Source organism: Elephas maximus, chromosome 9 (assembly GCF_024166365.1).
Source record: "Elephas maximus indicus isolate mEleMax1 chromosome 9, mEleMax1 primary haplotype, whole genome shotgun sequence".
NCBI lineage: Eukaryota > Metazoa > Chordata > Mammalia > Proboscidea > Elephantidae > Elephas > Elephas maximus.
Genome location: NC_064827.1, coordinates 60870859 through 60896828, shown reverse-complemented (window position 1 = coordinate 60896828; position 25970 = coordinate 60870859). Strand labels below are relative to the sequence as shown.

The following is a 25970-nucleotide window of genomic DNA, read 5'->3' as shown; positions in this document are numbered from 1 at the left end:
GTGTACACTTCCACCAAAAATACAATATTATTTTTTTTAAAAAAGAAATTGTTTCTTAAGAGTTAAGATTAATAAACACACACATATTTTTGGCATGGGTAGCTTAGAATCAAATAAGCCAAGGTTGGATATAACAATTCCCTAAATATTTATTAATTTGACTTTTCTCTTTTAATTTTGCAGTTTATTTTTAGTTGAGAACTAGTAGGTTTAACCTAGAAAAAGCAAAAAAAATTACTAGTGATATTCAAATTGCTATTTCATCCAATATAGATGAAATATAACAGCAAATATATTTTAAAGATCTTACTAATAAATACCAAAAGAAAGTGAAGAAAACAGTTTAGTTTCAAAAATTGAAAACTACAAGGATATCAAATTTAAATAAGGAAAGAAAACTGGTTACCCTCACAAATAAAATGTCTTGGATTTTACACAGATAAATTAATCAATTATATCTAAAATACTGTTTAAAGATCAGAATCAGTTGTTTTATTTTCTCTTTGAACTCTAAACTATTTTTGAATCATATATTTTGCTTCCTAATAGTTCCTATAATCTAACATTAAAATATATATTTTAGCTTATAATTGCACCAGGAATAAGAGAGACTGCATTGATAATTCGACAAGTTGCAGACCACAGTTTAATGACCTCCAAGAGAGATCCTCATGAATGGCTGGATAAATCCTGGCTCGGAGTTTCACCTTCTAAGGTTTATTTCCTAAATATATAAATTAATTTTCTCAAAACAAATATAAATACATGTTTATTTTACTGTTCTTTCTGGTAGCATATTTTTGCCCTATAATGGACAACAGCACGTATGCATGTCATTTTCCAGAATCATGGGTGTTTTTTAATTTCACACAACAATTTTAATGGGGACTTTTATGATAATGAACTTTCAACTTTAGCTTATTATAGTGACTTCCGTGCCTAATACTTTAAAAACAACTTTTTTCTAAACATATGAAAACAGTAAATATATTTAAAAGTAGCAAAATCCTATCATTTCATAATTTCTCAATAATGCAGTTATATAGTTGAAATTGAAAGTAGAGTTGTAATATATATATTTTTATAATTTACTTTTAAGTATAAATGTTTCCAAGTTCTCATGCCAATCGAAGTATTCCTATTTCCTTTATTTTAAAATATACTCATATAATGAAGTCATAAAAAAGAATAACGAAGGTCTTTATGTACTAATATGGAATGATCTTTAAGATATATTGTTAAAAAAACTAAAGTTGCATAACAGCATACGATATGTCCAAAACAGGGAAAGGAAAATAATATTTATGTGTATTTGTTTGTAAATGAATAAAATATCTCTGGAAAGATGCACAATAAACAGTAGCACTGGTTATCTTCAGAGAGAAGAAATGGGGTGGTAATGAGGTTTTTCATTGTATATCCTTTAAACCCACTGCTGTCGAGTCGATCCAGACTCATAGAGACCCTAGAGGACAGAGCAGAACTGCCCCATAGGGTTCGCAAAGCTATAAATCTTTACAGGAACAGACTGCCACATCTTTCTCCCACAGAGGAGCTGGTGGGTTCAAACTTCTGACCTTTCAGTTAGCAGCCAAGCACTTTAACCACTGTGCCACTAGGGCTCCTGCATATATCCTTTAGTACCTTTTAATTTTGAACCAAGTGACTGTTTTACATAGTCTAAAAAATAAATACAATTGTAAAATAAAATAGTCATAGCTATTAAACCACAGAACTTTGATATGCCTAAACAGGATATAGTACTGTTAGCAAGTATAGGTATAATTTACTCTCGTGTATTTGTGACCAGTTTCCTTGCTATTAATGCAAATCCAGTCTACTTACATTTGTCATTTGATCAAATCAAAGAGGGTTCAAAAACCCAGTGTAACAGAAAAAATAGGAATGTGGTAGTAGTAAAGATGGCTGCTGTATACCTAGATTTTTATGAGATCTTTTTGAAAACATCCATGTTTAGACTGTCAAAGTCAGTTCTGGTTGATAGAAGTTCTTCCTAAACTCTTCACAACAAGATTTTTCTGGAAATGTAACATCTCTTAGATATTATGAACATGGTTTATCTTGGTCAAACAGTGACAGACTATAGTCTACAAAGCTAAATATTGAAGTATATAACTAAGCTCCCTCCCCAAAGGTTTTCTCATTAGATAAAACAGCTATCATCAATTGATGGAGATGAGCTGTAACTAATCATTTGGGATGGTGGATTATACTGAATGAACTTTAAGGTCCTTCCCAATTCTAAGAGTGTATATGAATTTTTACTGCTTTAAGAAATTTCTTTCCCTTCTGGCCATATTTTCTTTCCAGATATCCCAAATTCAGTAGTAGGTATAATGGCAAAAACTTTAATCTGCTAGAGTGAGTAAAATAAAGTGGGTCACTTTCAAAAGACCACTGACATTATTCCTTAAATTCTTTCCTAGGAAGAAATGTACTTACTTGATTTTCCATGTATTAATCCATTGGTGGCTCAGCTGATGTTAAGTAAAGGACCTTCATTGCATTGGATATTATTAGCAGCTTTTTGTCAACTTCAGGATCTCCTACCTGAAGTTCCAGATAAAGTGTTAAAGGTTAGTTATTTGTGATCCACATTCTTATATGAGGTTATTTTCTTTCCACTTGAGTATCCCTTTTTACTATAAGTGTTTTCAAAATAAAGGTATCCAAGTTTAATTGTTTTGAACTTTACATAACAAAGAAATAATTGAACTAAATTTCACATAGAATTCTTATGGACTCAACAGCACTGGGTTTTTGCTGGGTCAACCATGTTATACATCTTTAAAGCTATCTTTATACTGATCATTCAGTACAATCAGTTTATCACACTTTAAATCATTTTGAAATGGTATTGTGCTCACAAATAGCCACTTATACACCCTATTCACATGTATTTACATTACCTTTTCCAGTCTTTATGCTCTTCACTTAGCACAGTAAAGGGGACTTTGGCCTTATTGTTAACACAAAAATAATTTTATCGAGGAAACTGTATTCATGTATGAATTGTGTAACTAAAAATTCTATTCTAAGTGATTAGAAAAAAAATAGAAATTTTAAGTTTTTCTTTTAACTGAGCCTAGTTATTTTATGCTCTTATTATAGAAGTCAATGTAATGCCTATGCATAAACTTCCTCAGTGAGATTATACACCTCAATAGACTATATTTACCTTCTTTCCATATATATAACCTAGTGCCATATATAGGCATCATAATTTATATTTACTGACTGATGTTTGTATTGTATTATTATGTAGTATTTATTAATTTTTTTTTTTTTAGCATTTTTGTGGCATCACTTCCTTATTCCAGATTAATTCTTCTTCCGTCACAAAATCACCTCAAATTTCATCACCTCCAGAAAAGAGCAATCGGACTAGTACTTTCATTTCTCAGAATTCAGCTTCTGGTTCTTCAAACTCAGTCATTCGAGAACATAATGAATCTTACCAATATTCAGACCTAGGAGAGACAGTAAAGGAAGACACAAATACTATTTCTAATTATAGCTCTTCCCTTATGGGACTAAGGGAAATGCCACGCATTTTACCATCTGTGCATTCTTACAGTCAGACTAGCTACCGGAATGACTCTAGTTGTAACCGAAACACAGTACAGAATAGTTCTTTTGTAATTAATACAGAATCAAGAAAAGCGACTTGTCATTCCTTTCTAAACCAGAATGATTCAGAGTCAGATGTCTTTGGTCTGGGTCTAACACAAAGGAATTGTGAAACCAGAATACCACCAACTTGTACTCGTAAGAGAGTTGCCCCTAATTTTATAAATTATCAGAAAAAGGAAACACATGAAGCAAAAGCATCCAAAAATAAAGAAGTTTCTTCTCCTGTGTATTCACTAGAGGGCTCTCAAGCTCCTGTTCCTTGGAACTTTAAGAAAAACGTACGGGAACGGAATCACGCATTCAACTTACAATATGGTGCACGTGACAAATGGTACTCTCAGAAAGGTAATTTATTCACTAGTCAGCAAAAATATTCATTGGATGAGTTAGAAGACTTCACATATGAAAGTTCAAATGCTGGTACTAAAAAGACTTTCTGGAGAGAATTACCATCTGCCCCCAATTTGGATTTATTTTGTTCTTCTGATTCTAATGTAAATCAAAAGGAATTTGACAGCCTATATTTCTGCCAAAGAGCTGGAAGATGTTTAGGACAGAAGAGGTACCCTGAAGCTTCATCCAATGCAGGAGACAAGGAAACATCAACAGGTAACACTATCCAATAGTTGCTGGAACTATTCTAAATTTAATTTAAAAAGATGGAACCATCATCACATTTTTTAAAAAAGTTTTTTTTTTTTTCTTTTTTAAATTTGTTTTACTACACTTAAAAAACTCTCCTGAATAACTTTTGGTTCAAAGAGAAAATCAGAACTCTAATTTAGACTTTTAAGGAAATAAATGCTATGCCAGAACTGTTTTACTTAATTTTATCATTTCTGCATGTTATGTGTGTGGGTGCATTATTTGCAGAAAAAAAAAATACAGTAATACATCAAATCCTTGTAGCTTTAAATGTGCTAAGCATTGTGCTTAAGAAATTAAAAATACAGAACAAATCTAAGCAGAAGGCTAAAGGCGGTAAAGATTAAACAGAGAAATTAGTGAATTAGAAAATTAGTCTTTGTGGGGCAGGGATATTTAGTTGGCTAACATTTATTGAGAGCTTATTATGTGCCAGGCACCATTCTAAGCCCTTTATGTGAATTGTTTAATTCCAACAACCCTACTAAATAGGTACTACTATTATCTCCATTTTACAATGTATGTTTTTTAGTTTTCTGAACATTTAATCATATCAACTTTAAATAATAATATTTTATTTTTTCCTTTTTAGTAGTTATAACGTTTCTTTGTGTCTCATCTCTTATTGCATTGACCAGAGCATCCAGACACAATATTAAGTTCGAACAGGCCTACAGAGTTGATCTACTATGACAGGGGTGAGGAGGTGGGGGAGCGGGAGAGTAAGCTTAAGCTACAAGGCTCTTGTTTTGTATAGGCCCTTTGAGAGGCCTGGGAGGCGCCTAGGCAATCTTGTACTTTTTTTTTTTTTTTAAATAGTTTCTTGAGTTTTTGGTGAAAGTTTATACAGCAAGTTAGGTTACCATTTAACAATTTCTGTACACATTGTTCAGGGACATTGGTTACATTTTCAACATTGTGTCAACATTCTCCGTATTTCCATTCCAGTTGTTCCGCTTCCAGTAATCCAGCTTCCCTGCCTTGCCCCTCTCCACACCGCCCCCTCCCCCCGCCCCTGACCTTCTCATCTATGCTTTAGGGTAAATGTTGACTATTTGGTCTCATATAGATGGTTTTTTTTAAAAAAAGAAGCACACTACTCATGGGTGATACTGTTTATGAGCCAGTCTGTTATTTAACTGAAAAGTGACCTCAGGGAGCAGTTTGAATTCAAAGTTTAAAGGGTATCTGAGGGCAATAGTCTCAGAGTTTCTACTAGTCTCTACCGGTCCAGCAAATCTGGCCTTTTTTTAAAAAATAAATATTACAATTTTGTTCTACAATTTTCTCCCATTCTACTGGGGACTATCTATTGTGTCCCTGGTCAGAGCAGTGGGTAGTGGTAGCTGGGCACCATCTAGTTCTTCTGGTCTCTGGATAGATGAGACCATGGTTCAGGTAGGCAGTTAGTCCTGTAGACTAAATACTCTTTTTTTAAAAAAAGAACCTCCAAAATTATATAAGCTCCAGGCCTCTTAAACCTGGATTTGCTCCATTTAATAGTCATAACTTGTTTTGTTCCTGATTTTAATGAGTATTCCATCCCTAGGAGCCCTGGTGGCACAGTGGTTAAAGCACTCGGCTGCTAAGCAAAAGGTCAGTGATTCAAACCTACCAGCTGCTCCATGGGATAAAGATGTGGCAGTCTGCTTCCGTAAAGATTATAGCCTTGGAGACCCTATGGGTCAGTTCTACTCTGTCCTACAGGGTCATTATGAGTCAGAATCAATCAACTTGATGGCAGCAGGTTTGGTTTTTGGGTATTCCATCCCTACATTTATAAGAGATTTTGTGAGGAATAGATGCTGAATTTTATTCAAACACTTTCTAGCATTGAAATTAGGGAAAATCAAAGGTTTTCTCCATTGACTTATGATGTCAAGTATATATTTAAAAGTTTACTAATATTAAATAATCTTTGCATTTCTGTGATAAGCCTAATTATTTTTGAGGGATTATTCTTTTAACATGCTATTGAATATGGTTAATATTTTTTCACAATTTTTATATCTACCTTCATAATGAAACTGGTCTATTGTGTTCTTAATTTGTGCTTTGGCAAATTTTGACGTAAAGGTCACGCCAGCTTCATAAAATGAGTTGGATGAAAATTCCATCTTTTTTACACTCTAGAGCAAATTAATACTGTTTTTTTTTTATTGCTATATATTTTTTAATATACGGCACTCCAATATGTAAGATAATCTCATTTTCTCAATGAGAAGTTCCCAGGAATTATTTTTTTAACAAATTTAAATATTTAGGCTTTTAGATATAAACAAACTAGTCAAATATCTATTTATATTTTTATTTATTAATTTAGTTATAAATACGTATTTAAATCACATATTATATAATATGTCAGTTTAGAAATACTGTTTTTTCCACCCTTACATTCCATAAAACAATTTTATTCAAGCAAACATGAATCTTTGATGCCAGTATCTTCATTAGCAGTATGGCAACTTTTGACTTACTTCTTGTGGTTTTCCATAGTACATATTATTTCCAAATGTGTTAAGACTGAAAATTTTTAAAAAATTCATATTGATATAGTCCTAGAAAATTTATCCAAAGCCATTGATATAACCTCAAGATAATTTTCCATTTGTTCTGTAGGTACATATTTCTGATCTCTGTAATTACCTGGAAACCCTGGTGGCTTAGTGGTTAAGAGCTACAGCTGCTAACCAAAAAGACTGGCAGTTTGAATCTACCAGATGCTCCTTGGAAACCCTATGGGGCAGTTCTACTCTGTCTTTTAGGGTCGCTATGAGTCAGAATTGACTTGACAGCAACGGGTTTGGGTTTTTGTTTTGGGTATAATTACCTATTATATTGGTTTTTAAACTTGATTATAATGTCATCCAACTATTGCAATTATGAGGTTATAGCCCCAGGAATAATTACTGGAAGTGTTCTAAATATTTTAACTAACCTCTCTTTTTATTGATGTCATAACTGACCTCTATAAGCATCCAGACACAGCACATTTGAGGCTAATGTGTCTTCCTTAAATAATATGGTCATATAAAGTTAAGTCCCTTCATGATCACCACATTATAGCTCAGAATAAATTCCACCACATTACAAGTTTGAGTTAAGAAAAGCTTCATTAGGGGAAACTTAAAAAGCAAGTGTTTTAAAAATGAACATACTAGAAGCTGTGAAATGGAAGCTGACTATAAGTTTCTAACACCATTTTTTAATGTGGTGTTCTAATTCTTAGTTTTTTCTGGTTAACCTGTTATTATAATTTTAATTTTTTCTTTGAACCAAGACTAGGTGCCGTGTACCATTTTTACAAGTTCTTAGTGAAGACCATTTGCAGCAGAGCACTGACCAGATTCTGTTCTAATGGCATGGTCAACAGACGTTTATTACTCACAGAATAAACAGGACAGGGATGAGCAGAACAGCAAACATCCTCATCAGCCAAGTCTCCCCGAGGTTAGGCTCCCATCCAAGGGTATAATGTTACTTTGCATTCATGCACACCCCACATTATGTCTTGGGGTAAGAATGCAGAAGCCTGTCTCTCCCAGGGTTACTATATCAGCAACCAGCCATGTCCACGTGCCATATAGCGTGTACACAGAACGAGTAGTGGAAAGCGGTAATAAATGGTAAAAGTGGTAATAAAAATGGAAGGCCCCCTGTGGGCAATGGACATTACTTATTGCCCTGTTCGAGTTGGGTGACCATCTCCTGATGACTGTTATAGACTTACTGGCATCAGGGAACAGTCCCTCCTCCTTCACTCCTCTAACAGATTTCACAGAGTTCTGGGTTTCTTCAGAGGGCAATCATCTCCCCCTAAGGCGCATACTTTACTGTGTGTCCATTAGTAGCTATTATGCCCATTAGTAGCTATGGAGACAATGTGGGGCGGGGCGGGGGAGTGTAATAATAGTAGAGCACACTGGCTGCACCCATCAGTAGGGTTTTTTTTAATCCAAATAGCCATCTTTTTTTTTTGAATAATTTTTATTGTGCTTTAAGTGAAAGTTTACAAATCAAGTCAGTCAAATATCCATCTCTTGAATTTTATTATTTCTAATTTAACTCCATTCTAGTCAGTTTATTACTTATTCTTTCCATTTATTCATAATGAAGCCTTCTCCACATTGGGAAATATGTACAGAATTTTGATCATACTCTCTAAAATGCTAGCCATCTCTTCAAGAGTGATTTAATCTGTGAATCTACTTGAGACACTTTGCATTAACTAATTTGGGATTCGTGGGTACTTTATAATCGAATAACATGTGGATACCCTTCCTAATAAGTAGAAATTATTAAGTTGGTGCAAAGGATAAATTCATTTCATGGGAACGCTTTCTGGCAGATTTTAAAAAAAAATAATAAGAATTTTTAGAATTGGCTATGGGAGATTAGTAGCAAGAAAAAAAATGGTAGTTGCCATCATTTTGCTAGCTTGAAATCCGCCACGGTAGGAGTATTTACACCACAGAAATTTGCAGATGTTATAAATCAGGCCTCTCCCAACTGGCTGTCAGAGATCTGATTGTTAGACATTTACCAGCACACTACTGGTGCCAGTCCAGGTTCTCCCATGGCTTCACAGGGAAGGACAAGAGTCCTATCCTCATTAACATTTCTTGTGTTTTATCTGATTATTCATGTGTATAACCATATTCCTCAACTGGAGTTCAAGATCCATTTTCCAGACATGATTTTTAACACATAACCCCTCACAGAAAATCAGAAATATGTCCTTGGTGAAAATGATCTCCCACGGATCAGAGGGTATATGCTCATGAGAATAATAGCCAAAACCAAGAAAAAGAAAGCTGCAGTCAGGATTGGGACTGCAAACTTAGAAAGAAGGAGAGAAAAGAAGGAAAGGAAGGAGGGAGGGGGAGAGACAAAGAGAAGAAAGGAAGAGGGAAAGAAGGAAGGAAGAAAACAAGGAAAAAAGTGAGGGAAGGAGGGGAGAGAAACTGACAGAATGCCATGCACTCTCACCACACAGAAACAGGCTTCTTCCTACAGTAAATACATACAGATCAGGCAATATGTCTTTGTTTTAGGCTCAGAATCACCCAGGGTGAGCCTCAGACTTGTATCTTAATTAACGAGGGCTTATTGGAAACCTTCAGGAACCAGGAAAGCCTGTCTGAGTTGCTTTCCAATCCATTTTGGATGATTTTACTCAAAAATACTAGAACTGGATGGTACTTTAGTGTAGCTTCCTCATTTCACAGAAGAGAAAATTGAAATCCAGACAGATTTAACTATTTGTTGAAGGCATGAACTATAAAAATGTGTACTTAATAATTTTTTAATTGGACCATTAGTTATGGGTGCATTAATGTTAAAAAATGTAATAATGTAATTTTTAGTCATTACTTTATCAGTTTAGAAACGTTAACACTTTGTAGATAAGTGATTAAGACAGGATCTCCTTCAATAAATGAAAAAAATAAAATAGGTATACTTTATTATTATCAGCAATGAAACGATTTTCGTTTTTCTCCTTTTAACAGGTTTCATGTACTCACAAGTACCACAATTCAAAAAACGACGTCTAGTGTATGAAAAAGTCCCTGGTAGACTGGATGGACAAACTCGTCTGAGGTTTTTTTGAAAGAGGGAAGGAACAGTGCTTACACGCCCTATTCTACTGCTTTTAATGACAACCCAGTACAAAAGCTATTTAGATTTGCTCATACATTAAAGAAAGTGCAATTATTCTTAGATATTCTGAGTGTTCTGTATTAAGTTTTTATATGTACTGTGCCCCAGAGTTTGTATTCTTATAAGTAAAATATTCTTATTTACCAATTAGTATAATAATTGTCATAAGAATCAAAATGTCTTCCAGATTCACCTAAATATCACAAGCCTTTTAAATTAGCCTCTATTACAGGTTCTTTAAATCAGTCTGATTTTTTGAGTCAAAAAGTGAAGATGACCACAGTCAACCCTCCAGCACCAAGAAAGTTAAAACCTAGGGTGAAGCTGAGTTAGAGAACTTCCAATTTAAAGTGCTGTCTTCCATAAACAAAAGAGGTTATTTGTAACCTACATAATAGAAAAAAGGTCTGCTTTCCTAACACACAAAGAATTCCTATAAGTTGACAGGACAAACACAACCTAATAGAAAAAAGAGCAAAATATATGATTAGACATTGTCTTAGTTATCTGGTGCTGCTTTAACAGAAATACCTCAAGTGGATGGCTTTAACAAAAATAAATTTATTCTCTCACAGTCTAGTAGGCTACATGTCCGAATTCAGGGCATCAGCTCCAGGGAAAGGGTTTCTCTCTCTCTGGGCTCTGGAGGAAGGTCCTTGTCATCAGTCTTTCCCTGGACTAGGAGCTTCTCTGCACAGGAACCCTGGGTCCAAAGGATGTGCTCTGCTCCTGGCACTACTTTCTTAGTGGTATGAGGTCCCTATGTCTCACTGCTCCCTTCTCTCTTTTATATCTCAGAAGGGATTGGCTTAAGACACTAATCTTGTAGATCTCATCCTAATCTATCTCATTAACATCATAGTGATAGGATGTACAATACATAGGGAAATCACATCAAATGACAAAATGGTGGACAATCACACAATACTGGGAATCATGGCATAGCCAAATTAACACATTTTTGGGGGACACAATTCAATCTATGACAGACATATTTCACAGAAGAAACAAAAATAGCCAGTAAACATTTGAAACAATCTTCACTCTTATTATACAAATGCAAATTAAAACAGTAAGTTACTGTTTTTTCACCTATTGGATTGTAAAAATTTTTTTTTAATTCATAATATCCAGTGTTGGCATGTTGGAGAAAAGAACAGTTTCCTATATTGTTGGTACTTTTTTGGAAGACGCTTTGTTAACATCTACCAAAATACAAAATGTACGTATCTTTCGATCCAACAGTTAACGTATCTAGGAATGTCCTAAAGAATTATTCAATTACACAATGATATATATTGTAGTATAATTTGTAATAGGTAAAAATTGTAGACAACGTGACGAGTAGACAACATTGTGATAGCATTTTGCTGTTGAATTGTAGGAGTTCTTTATATATTCTGAATATTAAACCTTTATCGGATCTATAGTTCCCAAATGTTTTCTCCCATTCTGTCAGTTGTCTTTTCACTTTCTTGATAAGGTGCTTTAATGCACAAAAACTTTTCATTTTGCTGAAATCCAGTTTATCTCTTTTTTCTTTTGTTGTTCATGCTTTTGGTGCCATATCTAAGAATCTACTATCCAAAACAAGGTCTTGACATTTTACTCCTATGTTTTCTTCTAATAGTTTCATGGTTTTACTTCTCATATTTAGGTTGTTAATTTTCATATATGGTGTGTGGTATTGGTCCAACTTCATTCTTTTATATGTGTGTACCATCCATTACTTTTATTTTGCTAATGTAGTGGATTGAAATTATTACTAAATAGGAGGAATTCAGATCACTTAGATTTGGAAGTTTAGTAGCTGCAAGTTAAGGGAATTCCAAATCTAATGGCTTGTATTTTTTCTGCTATTGCAACACTGCTCATGTTCAAAGATATTTTCATTTATTTATTATGGGTTTAGGTATAGCTATTTCAAAGAGAAGGAGCCCTGTTGGCACAGTGGTTAAGTGCTTGGCTGCTAACCATAAAGGGCAGCAGTTCAAACTCACCATCTGCTCTGCCGGAGAAAAGACCTGCCAACCTGCTCCTGGAAGATTACAGCCTAGGAAACCCTACAGCTCTATTCTACCCTATAGGGTAGATATGAATCGGAATCAACTCGACGGCACACAACAACAAACAGACATTTCACAGAGCTGTGTTGCCAGTAATTAAGATATTTATGTATACATCTATTTTTTCAGGACATTTAACAAAATTCTACAAGAACAAAAATTTTACCTCCCCCTTTCAGCACTCAATCTCACAAGCAGAAATTCATGAAGCCATAAGACAAAAATCAGACACAAGATTTTCTGTCATAGAAAATGATGAATTAAGCAGAAATTTTATTTCCAAGCCCTTCACAGATTATCACAAAGTACCCTTTTAAAAGTATCCCAAATCAAATCAAAGGCACATCATCAAAACAAAACACTTGTGACATTAAAAATACTTTTAGGTTGTAATATTTTTCATATTTTTAACCATTTGCAACATTCTGCAGGTCACATTTTAAACATTTTTTTAAAGACATGAAATAATATTTTTTTTAAGTTTAAGGACAACCAAAAAGTCCATGAACTTGAAAAAACAGCAGCCAAATCTGCTTCATACACAAGAGCAACCTAATACCCAACACAGCATAAATGTTTCCACACATGTTTGCTAAGAAACAGCCCCCAATTTCAGTGTTAAAAATAAGCCAGTCTTCTCATTTAGAAAAATCAAGGCATCAATTAATTAGTAAAGCCAAATTTTATACTTGTTTATTTAGAAATTGTAAATTCATGAGAAAAGAAATTTTGTTATGGTATAAAAATCTTAGGAACAAATTATATTTAATAAGCAAAAATGTTTTCTTCTTAAAATGTAAATACCTAGTAAATAAAACATACATGGTATTCCAGGTATAGAAACAACAGTAATTCACTTATGAAAAAGGTGTATTTTGGTATGTTTGGTGGTAAGATTTTTGTTTACCTTAAGTGTAAAGCACTTCACCAAAAGAACCAGGCCATTATTATTTAAAGGTCTGCTCCTTCACCCAGTTTCCTTTTTTGATCAGAAACACATCAATTTCTGTGGAACCCAGTTTCCTTTTTTGAGCAGAAACACATCAATTTCTGTGGAATTTTGGCTATAGGACTAGGCCACAAGAAAGGTCACAAATATCTAAAAGTTGTTTGGCTAGAGAAAAATGTTTTCTTGAAACTTGGAGACAGTCATTCATCACTTTGTACTTGAAGGCATTCCTCAGCGAACTTCTTCCCTACTGGAAAAAGCGTTTGGTAGGTTTTTAGTTCAGTAAGATTTATTCATATAATTAACTAGTCATCATTTCATAGGGCATTTCAGTGTTCTCAAAATAGAAAATGACAGGTTAACAAAAAAATCCAACCCACACCATTGAATAAATAGCACCAACGAAAGTGCTTTGTAAAAAGAAAAATGCTATGTTAACGTAAGACTGATGTTTTAACACCACAAATGTGGACATTTTCCATTAGAAGGTATGACAGTGAGATTACTTCCTCCTTCTAGATGTGAACAAGTTCCTTTTGCAACTATGTGACAAAGAACCTAAGGCAAAGCTTACTGTATGAACATCCCTTAGAACACATACCATATTTCAAAAAGACTCCAATAACCTATGCTCTTGCGCCATTAAAAAAAAAAAAAAAGTATTTGAATACCTGAAATTTCTAATAAGCCATCAGCGAAGTATTCCCATTTCAATAATCAACTTTTAAAGGTCTTTTAACCCTACTCTCACTTTTCCTCCATTAAAACACAGAGATATATTCTGAAAGCCTTTAAGAAAGAAATCAGAGCTGGTAGTAGGAACCAGTCTTCCCCTCTGGGGTGTCCTTAGTCCCAAGAGGAAGAATTCACTCGATAGCACCAAATAGCAAATCGCGATCCTGGGATGGTGAGGGGTAGGATTAAGGTCAAGAAATTACTACCAGGCAGCACAAAGAGCTCAAGTACACCGAGAATATTAATATCTCATGAATTAATACCAAAAAGAATTGTGACTCTCCTAATTAGAAGTATCCTACAGGCATGGTAACAACAGATGACAGCTACCCTTCAGGGAAGGTTGTATATTTTGCTGTTCTTTGTTTTAGTTCCCCCAAGAATGGTAAATACTCTAAACTCAGTTGCCCCAATCCTTTGGGAAGCCCAGTGATAATGCCATGGCCCCCAAATGGCATGGTATATCATCACTTACTAGTCTTCAGAATAAAGCACAGGATCTGGGCTCCCGGAAGGGGTTGCTTCCTGCTGGAACACCAATCAGCAGGGCATCCTTGCAGGCATTCTGCATGCAGTACTGTTGAAGCTCTGCAGCCGCCTGAGAGACCTGAAACAAAGGGACGACAGCTTGACACTGCTCAGTCGGATCCCTCTGACAGTCATGTGATCTGAAAATGATCATACGACCTGATAAAGGTCACAATTCTTGGCAACCTTCAAAAGACCCTTTTTGCTGAAAGTTCTAATAACTGAACTCCAAAAATGAAAGGTTGAAATTTTTATGAACTTTGATTTAGACATTCTTTATTTAACACTGGTAAGAAAAAAAAGCATCTTTGATCCATTTAGAATCCTAGTTTTGAGATTGAATTGGTGAAGAAATAGCTCGTTCCAGGTGTTCCTTTACAAATTTGCAAGTATATAAAGCATGCATATCCAGATTTGCCACGTGAGCAAGCTGTTTTAATGCTTACAAGGCATTAACAACCTGTGTTAGGCAGACGATACAACCTTGCTTGCTTAAAATGAAGAGGACTTGAAGCACTGATGAAGATCGAGAACTACAGCCTTCAGTATGGATTACACCTCCCCATAAAGAAAACAAAAATCCTCACAACTGGACCAATAGGCGACGTCAAGACAAACGGAAAAGACTGAAGTTGTCAAAGATTTCTAAAATGGATCCACAATCAACACCCATGGAAGCAGCAGTAAAGAAATCAAATGACATATTGTATTGAGAAAATCTGCTGCAAAAGACCTCTTTAATGTGTTAAAAAGCAAAGGTGTCACTTTAAGGACTAAGGTGCACCTGACCCAAGCTACGGTGTTTTCAAATGCCTTATATGCATGCAACAGCTGGACAATGAATAAGAAGACCAAAGAAGAACTGAATGCATGCAACAGCTACACAATGAATAAGAAGACTGAAGAACTGATGCCTTTGTATTACGGTGTTGGCAAAGAATACTGAAAGTACCATGGACTGCCAAAAGAACAAACAAATCTGTCTTGGAAGAAGTACCACCAGAATACTACTTAGAGGCAAGGATGGCGAGACTTCGCATCACATGCTTTGGACATGTTATCAGGAGGGGCCAGTCCGTGGAGAAGGACATCATGCTTGGTAAAGCAGAGGGTCAGCAAAAGTTAGGAAGACCCACAGTGAGATGGATTGACACGGTGGCTGCAACAAGGAGCTCAAGCATGATTGTGAGGATGGTGCAGGACCGGGCAGTGTTTCATTCTGTTGTACATAGGGTCACTGTGAGTTGGAACCAACTCGATGGCACCAAACAACAACAAAGTCTGTCACAGAGAAGACATCTCTGGGTGTGCTGAGCGCTTCCAACACTGAGCCATGCAATGAGGCAGACCAGCCCCTGGAATGCTGTGGATCCTGTAAGGTGCTGCCTGAAAGAAGCCTTGCCAAGCATCCCAAACCATACGACCATGAGTATACCCTCCAAATGAGCTTATTATCTGTGACTTTGAACAATTAAATTATTTGGGTTTCAGTTTTATCACCTATAGGGCGTATTTTTAAAAAGTAGATAAGAATATATTCCCTAGCTACCTCACAAGGTAGGCAGGCATCAGGCTCATAGTTTTCTTTTCCATCTCAGGTCCCAGCATTCATCTTGAACATTTTCAACAACCCTAGTTTCAGTTTCCTGACCTTTTCTCCCCCAAACATTCTCCTCAATGCCAACAGCCACAGCGAATGTCTGTAACTGCTGCAGTTCTGAAATTTTACACTCCAGTATGCTACTTTCTGATCACAATGTCTCCTACCAGTCCAGAGTGCTGAGTCCTTTATTCTCTCACTACACGGGCTCTTTGATCTCATGGCATCTCTACGCCCTGGCTCCTCCCTTTTTGTTTTGCCCATCACCTCCTCCTGGCTATAATTCCTTCTCTATCCAGCCTAGGTTCAGCCTCTTTCTGGCCAGATGTTTGCCCCTCACCCCCATCTCCACCTTACTGGCATTCCTCCCCTGCTAACCCAACTACCTGGATTAACTAACATTCACCTTTACCACTCAGATTTCTGGATGCCCAAATGCTGCTGGAGGAGAAAAAAAAAATCCCAAGTAGAGCTATCGGTCTCTGATCCAACAGTAGCTGGGTCTTCAGAATCATAATGGATCTGTGTACGTGCCTAGATGATTCCTGCTCTCATTCCCAACAGCACTATCCCCAAATTTCCACTCTTAAAACTCCATTAGCTCTCTTCCCCTCCCCTAGAGGAAAACTTGGCCCCCTCTTTCACAAAGAAAATAATCATCATACAAGTCCCTGAGCCCATACCTAGTAACACCTATCTTTACACACACCTTTCCTCTTGTTCAGGAAGACATCCCTCCAATCCCATGCTTCCACCAACCCCTGTGTCCTTTACCTTCATGTCTCCTTCCCCATTTGTTTCTTCCCTGACCTAAAAATAGGGTTTGTTCCTTCCTCTCAACCTAGAAACATGGCCTTTCATTTCTTAAATTTAGAAGTTTCCCCCCCTTTTGAACCAGATTTATTACAAAAAAAAAAGTCTATCTGATTACAATCTAGGTTCTACTTCTACTACTACATTGCCACTGAAACCTCTCTGCATTCCTTAACTCTCTATTCCCTTACCTTGTTTTATAGCTTTCATATCATTTATCTGAAATTATTTCACTTATTGGTTAATTTGCTTATTGTTTACCTTTTCCACTAGAATCATCCTATTCCCAGTACCTAGAATAGTGTCGGGTACATAGAAAAGGCACTACTGAGGTACATAGACTATATCAACAGTGATTCATCCATACATATATACATACACTCTACAAAAAATGCTATACTGGTTGCTAAACACAATTATACAACAGATACCTTTTGGCCAACGGACTAGACACTGGACATGGTAAGTCCTCAATTGTTTTAAATCCCTGCTTTCTTGCTTCACTAACCCTGCTTTCTCTGGGCTCCTTTTCCCCGTTTTGGCTGGTCCCTGTGCTCCATGTTCTGGCATCTTCACATAATACACCTCCCTCCCCTCAATACATTTTAATTACCCTTTCAGCCTTGTTCTCTAATCTGAATTTCAGGCCATACAGCCAAAACCCCCCTGGACATCTCTCGAAGTTCATATATCCAAAGCTGAATTCATCATTCCTCCAAAACTGCTCTCCCTCCTCTCCACCTCAGCGAATGGCACCGCCATTCATCCCGTCACCACTCCAGAAACCAAGCATCGTTTCTCCCCCCTCTCCTCCTCATCCTATCAATCCGTCACCAACTCCTGCCCATTAATCGCTTCCCCATCTCCGGACTCCAGCCTCCAGCACCAGCCGAGCCCAGGCCACCAGCGTGTCACTTGCATCACTGGTCTCCTCTCGTTCGTCCTGCTCCCCTCCGTACACTGTCCACGCCACAATCACGGTAAGGGAACGTCCCCGGGTACTCTCTGTCGGGGACATCCTCGCGGGACGGGTCCGACTCCCGGGGGATCACCAGCCCTGACCTCCCCCGGAGCCTCCCGATCCCGGGTCGGCCCCGCACGGGCGCCCATCGTGCCGCGCACCACGTCCGACCCGGGAGCCTCCAGCCGGCGCAGGCCCAGCTGCGAGCCAGGCCGCTCGAAGGCCCGGCCCTCCCAGCCACTTCCGCTCAGGGGCCGCGGCCTCCTCCTCTCACGCGCCTCGGACGGCGGTTTCCGCGCAGCCGAGGAGAAGGCGCTTCCCGGCCGGCGCTCACCTTGATCCTTTCCACGCCGGCCTCCAGCTTGAGCTGCTCCACCAGGCGCTGCAGGGCGCTCACGCTGGGCCCGGAAGACATGGCGGCGGCGGCGGCGGCGGCGGCGGCGCTCGGCTCCGAGGGTGGGTGTGCGGGGCTGGGCCTGACCGCGAGGCCGGGACCCGGGCGCCGCCCCCGGGCGGGGATGCCCTGCGCTCGCCCCGCCGCCCCGAGCGCCCGCTCCAGTCGGCGAAAGCTTATGGTAAGAGACAGTTTGGGCTCTGAACTAGCTGGCAGTTATCCCAACTCCTTCTGTGTTCTGAACGTACATAATACCTGTGTCTGTATCCGTAATGGGAGGCGGGGACGGACGGCTGCGTGGTGGGGCCCACAAAAGGGCGCCCATCCACATCTAAACTGGGACTAGGATGAGTAGGACTGGGTGTGGGGTGTAGGGATGGAGTAGGCAGGCAGCAAAATCAGAGAACTATAATTCTGTGTGGCTGGAGCCAAGGTGTGAGATGAGTGAAGGCTGCTATGCCATGCGAAGAAGGAGGAAGTGAAGGAGAGTTGGCAGAAATTCCATGAAACAGTAACAGGCTAACTTATTAGCTTGTAAGGAGGGTAACATCCCAGGCCTTGACATCTCTGCAGAACTTACAGAAGAAAATTAAATTTCACACACGCCCCATCCAACCATTTAACCATTGTTTCTCTTCCGCTGCATTTTAAAAATGTGCGTAATAAGTTCCTGTTACAAAACTCAGATCATACTATATGTAAGATTCATGTTGATCTTTTTCTCACTTTACATATCATTAACATTTTCTTATATTATTCTTGTACACCATTTTATTTGTTAGAACCCACTGAAGTTGAATAATGCAAGTAGGTGATGTATTGGCTTGTATGACCGAAAAGTCCAGAGACTTTAAACTGGTAGATCTAGTTGCCTAAATAATAGCTTCAGGGCTCTCATTCACCATCTCTTGGCTCTGCTTCTGAGTGTTGACTTCATTTTCTTCAATGGTTGATGACTGTCTCCAGTGCTGTGAAGCAGGGCTGTTGTTGGCTGCCCTTAAGTCAGCTGACTCATGGTAACCCCATGTGTTACAGAGCAGAACTGCTCCATAGATTTTTTTTTTAATTAATTTTTATTGTGCTTTAAGTGAAAGTTTACAAATCAAGTCAGTCTCTCATACAAAAATTTATATACACCTTGCTATATACTCCTAATTGCTGTCCCCCCAATGAGACAGCACACTCCTTCCCTCCACTTTCCATTTTCTAGTCCATTCGGTCAGCTTCCGGCCCCCTTTACCCTCTCATCTCCCCTCTAGACAGGAGATGCCAACATAGTCTTATGGGTCTACTTGATCCTTGAAGCTTATTCTTCACCAGTATCATTTTCTATCTCATAGTCCAGTCCAGTCCCTGTCTGAAGAGTTGACTATGGGAATGGGTCCTGTCTTGGGCTAACAGGTCTGGGCACCATGACCTCCAGGGTCCTTCTATTCTCAGTCAGACCCTTAAGTCTGGTCTTTTTACGGGAATTTGGGGTCTGCATCCCACTGCCCTGCTGCTCTCCATAGATTTTTCTTGGCTGTAATTTTTATGGAGGCTTCCCTGGGTGACACAAACCATTAAGCCTTCAAAAACTAGCAGGTTGAACTATCTAAAGCTGCCTAAGAAGACAGGCTTGCTGATCTGCTTCCAAAAGGTCACAGCCTTGAAAACCCTGTGGAGGAGTTCTACTCTGCACATGTGGGGTCACCATGTCAGAATCAACTCTGTGGCAACTAAGAACAATAGTGATCTTTATGGAAGCAGTTCACCAAGCCTTTCTTTTGGGGAGCTCTTGGGCTACGTGTTTTCATTGTCCCAGCTCAGTTTAATTGTTCCAGCAAAAAACATTGGATCTCAAAATAATGGGTCATGTGCCTGCCTCTGAACCAATCACTATTTGAAGGCAGGAGCGCCTGGAGTCCTACTGTTTATGCCAAGAGCAGGAAGAAGCGCTAGGTCAGCCCCATGTCTAGTGGGTACCATGTCATACCACCCAAACTCCCGCCCCATTCAAAATGGAGACACTCATTCCCGCAGCTGCCGGGAGTGGTGGCAACTGAGGCCTCTCAGCAGAGTCTTTCTCTCTGGGAATTGCCCTCAGCCAGAGAGCCTCCCAGACTAAGGCACACCTTATCCAGTGATTGTTGTGGGGTGTATAAGAGCGGAATCCCAGACACTGATGGGATAACTCCAGCTTCAGAGCTCCCCCAGGGATCATCTGAGGCCTTTATCACAACTACATCACAGTGCCCAGTTTTCTGGACTCCCCATAAGTATTGATCTTGAGGACACTCCCCGATAAACTTCCTGCATGTAAATCTCCATCTCCAAGTCTGTTTCTCTAAGGAATTCAAACTAAGACACCTACTTACTCAAGCCACATGGACTGGGAGAGGGCAAGAGTGGTTCCAGAATGGGCAAGGAGCAAAGATACTATTTTTAATATGCCTTACAAATATTATTTTTAATGGCTGCATTGTACTTGTTATACGACTGTATCATTTTTATTCACCTAAAACCAAACTCGGTTGCCGTTCAGTCAATTCTGACTCATAGTAACCCTATAGGACAGAGCAGAACTGCCCCATAGGGTTTCCAAGGAGCAGCTGGTGGATTCGAACTGCCGACCTTTTGATTAGCAGCTGAGCTCTTAACCACTGCTCCACCAGGACAACTTTATTCACCTAAAGCAAACCAAACCCATTGCCATTGATTCTGACTCATGATGACTTTAAATATACAGCTTTGAGCATATGTATTAGGATGTATTTCTCAAAGTGGAATTGATGGGCCAAAAGAGTATAAATATTTTAAGACATTTTCTTACATAATCTTCCAGACCCGTTGCTTAGCCCATTGCTGTCAAGTTGATTCCTGTTCCTACCAGAAGGCTATGAGACTGCCTATTTCTCTGCACCCTCACAACTCCATGTAATGGTTGTCATCTTTACCAATCTAATAAATGAAAAATAGTGTCTCATATCTCTTTAATGTCTTATTTATTGAGGTTGAACATTTCTTCTGTTTATTTTGTGGGCTGTGTGTTTATGGTCTTTGGGTTGTTAAGAGTTTTTATTTAGTGACAAGAGCATGTTTAACAAGTCTGAAAGCCCTCTCTGCTGGCAAGTTCCCTTACCACAAATATTTTAACGTGTATTCTAGTCAAGAGATGAAAAGTATACATTGGGAACAATACCTTAACAGATTATTGAATAGGACAGAATAAATATGTGTCACAAAAGATATGCTAAAGAGCTCAGTACAAAGGTAGAGATGGAGAGGAGTAGGAAAGGCTCTTTGTAAATGGCAAGGCCTGGACCTTGAAAAAGGTGGCCTATGGATGGTCCAGAGGAAGAAGAGCTGTCCAATACAGAGGAAAGCAGGAGGCAGTGCTGACATGTGAAGTGAATGATTAAAAGAAGAGAGAAGGCTCTGCTGAGCAACAGAAAATACAAAGCTGCTAAGGCCAGAAGTCATGGAAAAGCTCGAAAGAAAAAGTTTATGGCAAACAGTCAGGTAGCCAAATGGTGAGACATTTTAGGAATACTCATCTAGAATGAACGTGCAAAATGGACTGAAGCTGGAGTGACAAGATGACTTCAATAAGTGTTTTGTTGTGTCTTTTTGGTGGGAGGAATAGCTAGACTGAGGCCCTTGATAAGACTATGAAGGTGGGAATGAAGGGGGACAAATTCAAAAGCATAAATAAATAGTACTTCATGGTGGTTATGAAATGTAAAGGAGAGAAAGGGGAGGGACAAAGGGTTCTGAAACATAGAGTAGGCTACAATTGATGTCTGTAACAGAACTTAGGAAACAGAACTAGGTTTAAGGGGGGAGTAAAAAATGATTAAAAAATGATGAGTTTGGCTTAGGAGAAAAAGAAGTCTTCAATGGTAACTGCTACATGCAAGTGTACTCTAGGCTGTAAAACGTCAGTAATCAAGATGTTGCTGTGGGAGATATCTGCATGGCAATGACAGCTGAAGTAATGAAATTAAGTAATTAGAAAGGTGACTTTGGAGTTGCCCAAAGGGAGCGGACACATGTAATACTTGTGTGTCAGTCATGAGGTAGCAGAGAATGTCTAGAGGTGTGCCCCATCTCCCTCTTCATGCCTTTGCACACCCATCTGTATTATCGTTTGTGCTGTTCTTCAAGATGAGTGGTCTGGCTTTGAAACAGCCAGGTTTCCATGTGGGCCACGGACAAGCAGGCTGGAACCATTTGTAATTGAGGAAGATTGACCATCTGTGTGATACTTTATACTTTACCAAAATGTCTTCTCATCCATTATTTTTGCATCATGAAACTTCTGAGTTGAAAGAGGCCGTTAACATAATGTGGTCCATCTCCAGTTTAAAGATGAGGAAACTAAAACACACTAAGTGAAATGATTTGCCTAGTGTCACACAAAGTGGTAGTGGAGAAAACAACTCTTAGTTTTCAAGAGAAGTCACTGGTCAAGTGGCTAGAGTCCCTTCCCATGTGTGCAGTTAGTCAATCCTCATTATTCATGGAGTCTATATTTATGAATTTGCCTACTCATTGAAGTTTATTTCTAACCCCAAAATCAATACTTGTGGCAACTTTGCAGTCATTTATGGGCATGTACAGGGTGGGAAAAATTTGAGTCACCTGACACACATGTTCCCAGCTGAGGTTGAATAAGGTGACACAAAGCTCTCCTATTGTAAACAACTGTACCATTTACAGCCCATCTAGTACCATGTTTTCTGCAGTTTCGTACTTTTTGTTGATTTCCCTGTTTAAAATAGCCCCTAGCATAGTGCTGAAGTGCTGTCTAGTGTTCCTAAGCTCAAAAGGCTGCAGTGGGCCTTCATGATAAAAATGCATGTTAGATAAGCTTCATTCAGGCTTGAGTTGTAGTGCTGTTGGCCTTGAGTTCAATGCTAATGAAACTATATTAAATATGGTGTCTTTAACATAAGTGGGGTGGCTCAGTGGTTAAGAGCTCGACTGCTAACCAAGAGGTCGGGAGTTCTAATTTACCAGCCACTCCTTAGAAACACTACGGGCAGTTTTACTCTGTCCTATAGGGTTACTATGAATTGGAATCAACCAGACGGCAAGGGTTTTTTTGTAGATATAAACACACATAAAACAAGGTTATGTGTTGATTGGTTGATAAAAATATCATGAGAAGCTTACAGAAACCTAACCTTGTATTTCATCTAGGAGCAATTGTTCAGTATTTGCTAATTCAATGTTTGCAGTGACTTTATGGAACATATGTACTGCAAATTAACAAAAATCAACTGCGTTTCCAGAGCTCTGAAAGGAGGTGAGGCATGGAGACTAAAAAGGACTCTCTCTTCTCCTCCACATAGCTGCTAAAATGCACAGATTACCACTATATTATCTTTGAAGAATTTGTTACTTTTTTTTTTCCTGGTTAAAAGCTTTTATATTTCCAATCTGTTTTGAAGAATCTCAGTACTTTTCAGAAATGTCAGTGTCCTTATAAAGACATCTCAAACATTTCATTTGTTTTCCTTTTATGATCTATAATTCTTTACTCCTCTGACATGTTTTTTGTCACCTTTCTACTGGCAGAGAGTTATTTTTCCAGAAAAGAGGCTATAAGTCACTGTTTTCTATAAAATGATATAATGGCAAGAGGTTTCTTTCCCCTAATGTGATATCAAAATGACAATATATACCTTCTGCAGTTTTCTAAATTAAAAACAAGCATATTAACAATATTTAATGTGACACAGCATAAATTCCATGTAAAATTATTTAATTTCCTTATACCTACTGCACTATTTTTAGAACTTATAGTAAATCAGGAGCTAAAGAAATTCCAGCAGGTTTGTAGATTTAGGATGGCTTCGTTGGAGAAATTTTTTACAGACATTGTTGAAACTTTAGGAGGAGGTGGACTTAGAGCCACTTGGTATCTTTTTGAGCAACTGTTCCAAGAATATCTGCTTTGCTATTTTTTCTCATTGAATGTGTCACTTCAGTAAATGTAGGCCTTATACTACCAAGTCGCTGGTCATTTGTCTCTCAAAGTTTTTTTCTTTCCTGAGTTGTCATCTCACCTGTCACCTTGCACCCCAATGGCAACAAGAGACATCTGCTTTTAAAATATGTAATTCCACTTCTTCACTCTAGCACAGTACCTTGCACTAGGTAAAGAATTCAAATATCCAGTAAAATAAACAATCAGTTTGTAATCATCATCAAAACACTCTCTTCTCCTATTACCATGGATTTTAACAAATGACTCCTTTCTGTTGTATATAGGGTCGCTATGAGTCAGAACCAGCTCAACGGCACCTAACTTAACCTTTGCTATCTTGTTTAGTTCTCACAATAATCTTGTGAGTTAGTTAGAATCTCCATTTTAAAGATGCAAAAACAAGGTCCGGGAGTTAAAGTAACCAGCACAAGGTCAAACTGTTAGTTGCAGAGCCAGAATCCTTGGTCTACCTGGCTGCAAATACTGAGCCATTCCACTACATCCTTGCTACTCTTCTGAAGGTTAAAAAAAGAAAAGCCTATCGATTGGGAAGGTTTCTCCATCCCCTCATGAAACCAGGGAGGTGTTCTGTAAGAAACCCTGTATGACACTGAACTAAGACCATTCCATACATTATTGTTGAAGATATTCTGAACCTTTTAAGAATTAAGAAGCTGGTTAAAGTTACCACTAATTAGGTAGACTTTTTACTTAAATATCTGTATTTCTCAATTGCTGGCAATCTCACTTACTTCAGCCCCTACACCTATATGAATCTGCAGCTTTACGTTACAGAATTTTAAATCTAGATTATGTATGAAAAGATCCTCCCATTTCACAGATGAGGAAACCAGAAAGGTTAACTAATTTGTTCAGCAAATTTTATCCAGTTATTAAGTTCTAGATTTGGCCCTGGCCCATATTTAAATGTGAAAAGAATATCACATTTTGCAAATAAGATTATGATTCATTCATACACAACTGGTTTGTGTCAATACCAGTATTTATGTACTTCAAATGCACAGTTATAACTCAACAGAAAACCATGTTCGATTTAGTACCTTGAAGTAGCTACATCCTATTTATGTAATGTCTAAAAAAAAGCCATTTCTAATTTCCAAGAACTTTCAGTTTGGGACCAGCAGCCTGGCTCGTAGCACTAGCTGAATGTTAGCTTAGCAACTGGCTTCTGCTCAAGCAAAATATTTCCACAGCTTGGTGTTAAAAGTTTACTGCCCTTTCAGTCCAAAAATTTAATAAAAAAAAAAAACCTCAAAGGAAACAAATTTATGATTTTCTAAACATAAATTGTAGTAAAAGTTGATAATTCTCTAAGCTTAACTATTTTTTCATGTAACATTTTAAAAATATTGTGCAACTATATGTATACTATATACAATTGTACTCTATTTAAAGATTCCAGGTATGGTACTTAGCTAGTTATGAAACTGCAACATATGATTTGTAGAACTTGGAGAATTCATAACGAGATGGAACCAGTGAGGAAAGGGTTAGGAGTGAAATCTGTTACAAGGCATGTGAGAAGGAACTCACATTAATAAGCGTATTTGGTATTTATACGGCCTTAAGTGTAGTTTTGGGTAGTTTTAGTACAGACCTCAGTTACGTGAAGTGATAATAAATAGGTAGCAATAAGTAGCTATGCTCAGTAACCCCCTGAACACAAACCAAAAATGAAATGGTAACAGTCCAAATCAAGAAAGATAAAAATGAGACACAAGAAAAACTTTCTAACTTGTGGAATTTTGGGCTACCCTACTCAGGATTCCTCTCCAGATGTTTCTAAAATGGAGAGGCTTAGGAAGAATATGGACATAGTAAAAATACCCAAACTGTTTGAATACCACTTGTGACAACTCAGGCCCTTCCTTAGCTCTAAGATTTTGAAGCACAGAGTTTGTTGAGGGAAGTGGAAAGAAGAACCGTAGTACTTCCGTTAAGGACAGTCTGTCTTGACCTACGCAATGGC

At 38.1% G+C, this 25970-nt stretch overlaps 2 protein-coding genes and 1 long non-coding RNA gene across 5 annotated transcripts in view; 1 reads left to right on the top strand and 2 right to left on the bottom strand.

Moving 5' to 3' along the window:
* Positions 1-3101, bottom strand: part of LOC126082685 (uncharacterized) — a 91871-nt gene extending 88770 nt beyond the window's left edge. For both annotated transcript variants that reach the window (XR_007518616.1, XR_007518615.1), the window contains exon 1: positions 2464-3101. This is a non-coding gene — a long non-coding RNA (uncharacterized LOC126082685). The remainder of the gene's footprint in view (positions 1-2463) is intronic.
* Positions 1-9984, top strand: part of SHOC1 (shortage in chiasmata 1) — a 79259-nt gene extending 69275 nt beyond the window's left edge. The window contains exons 22-25 of the mRNA XM_049895478.1: positions 584-715; positions 2448-2597; positions 3312-4263; positions 9810-9984. Coding sequence (XP_049751435.1) covers positions 584-715; positions 2448-2597; positions 3312-4263; positions 9810-9910 — 1335 coding nt within the window. The 3' untranslated portion in view covers positions 9911-9984. The remainder of the gene's footprint in view (positions 1-583; positions 716-2447; positions 2598-3311; positions 4264-9809) is intronic.
* Positions 9959-18275, bottom strand: GNG10 (G protein subunit gamma 10). Of its 2 annotated transcripts, none has more exons than XM_049895477.1 (3): positions 17947-18275; positions 14186-14317; positions 9959-13222 (listed from the first exon to the last, which is right to left on the bottom strand). In XM_049895477.1, exons 1-2 carry the CDS (start codon positions 18025-18027, stop codon positions 14192-14194), a joined length of 207 nt encoding a protein of 68 aa, XP_049751434.1. In that variant the 5' UTR covers positions 18028-18275; the 3' UTR covers positions 9959-13222; positions 14186-14191. The 2 variants fall into 2 exon arrangements, with proteins under 2 accessions (XP_049751434.1, XP_049751433.1); XM_049895476.1 differs by having other exon boundaries at positions 9959-13225; positions 17947-18269.
* Between the last annotated feature and the right edge of the window lie 7695 nt (positions 18276-25970).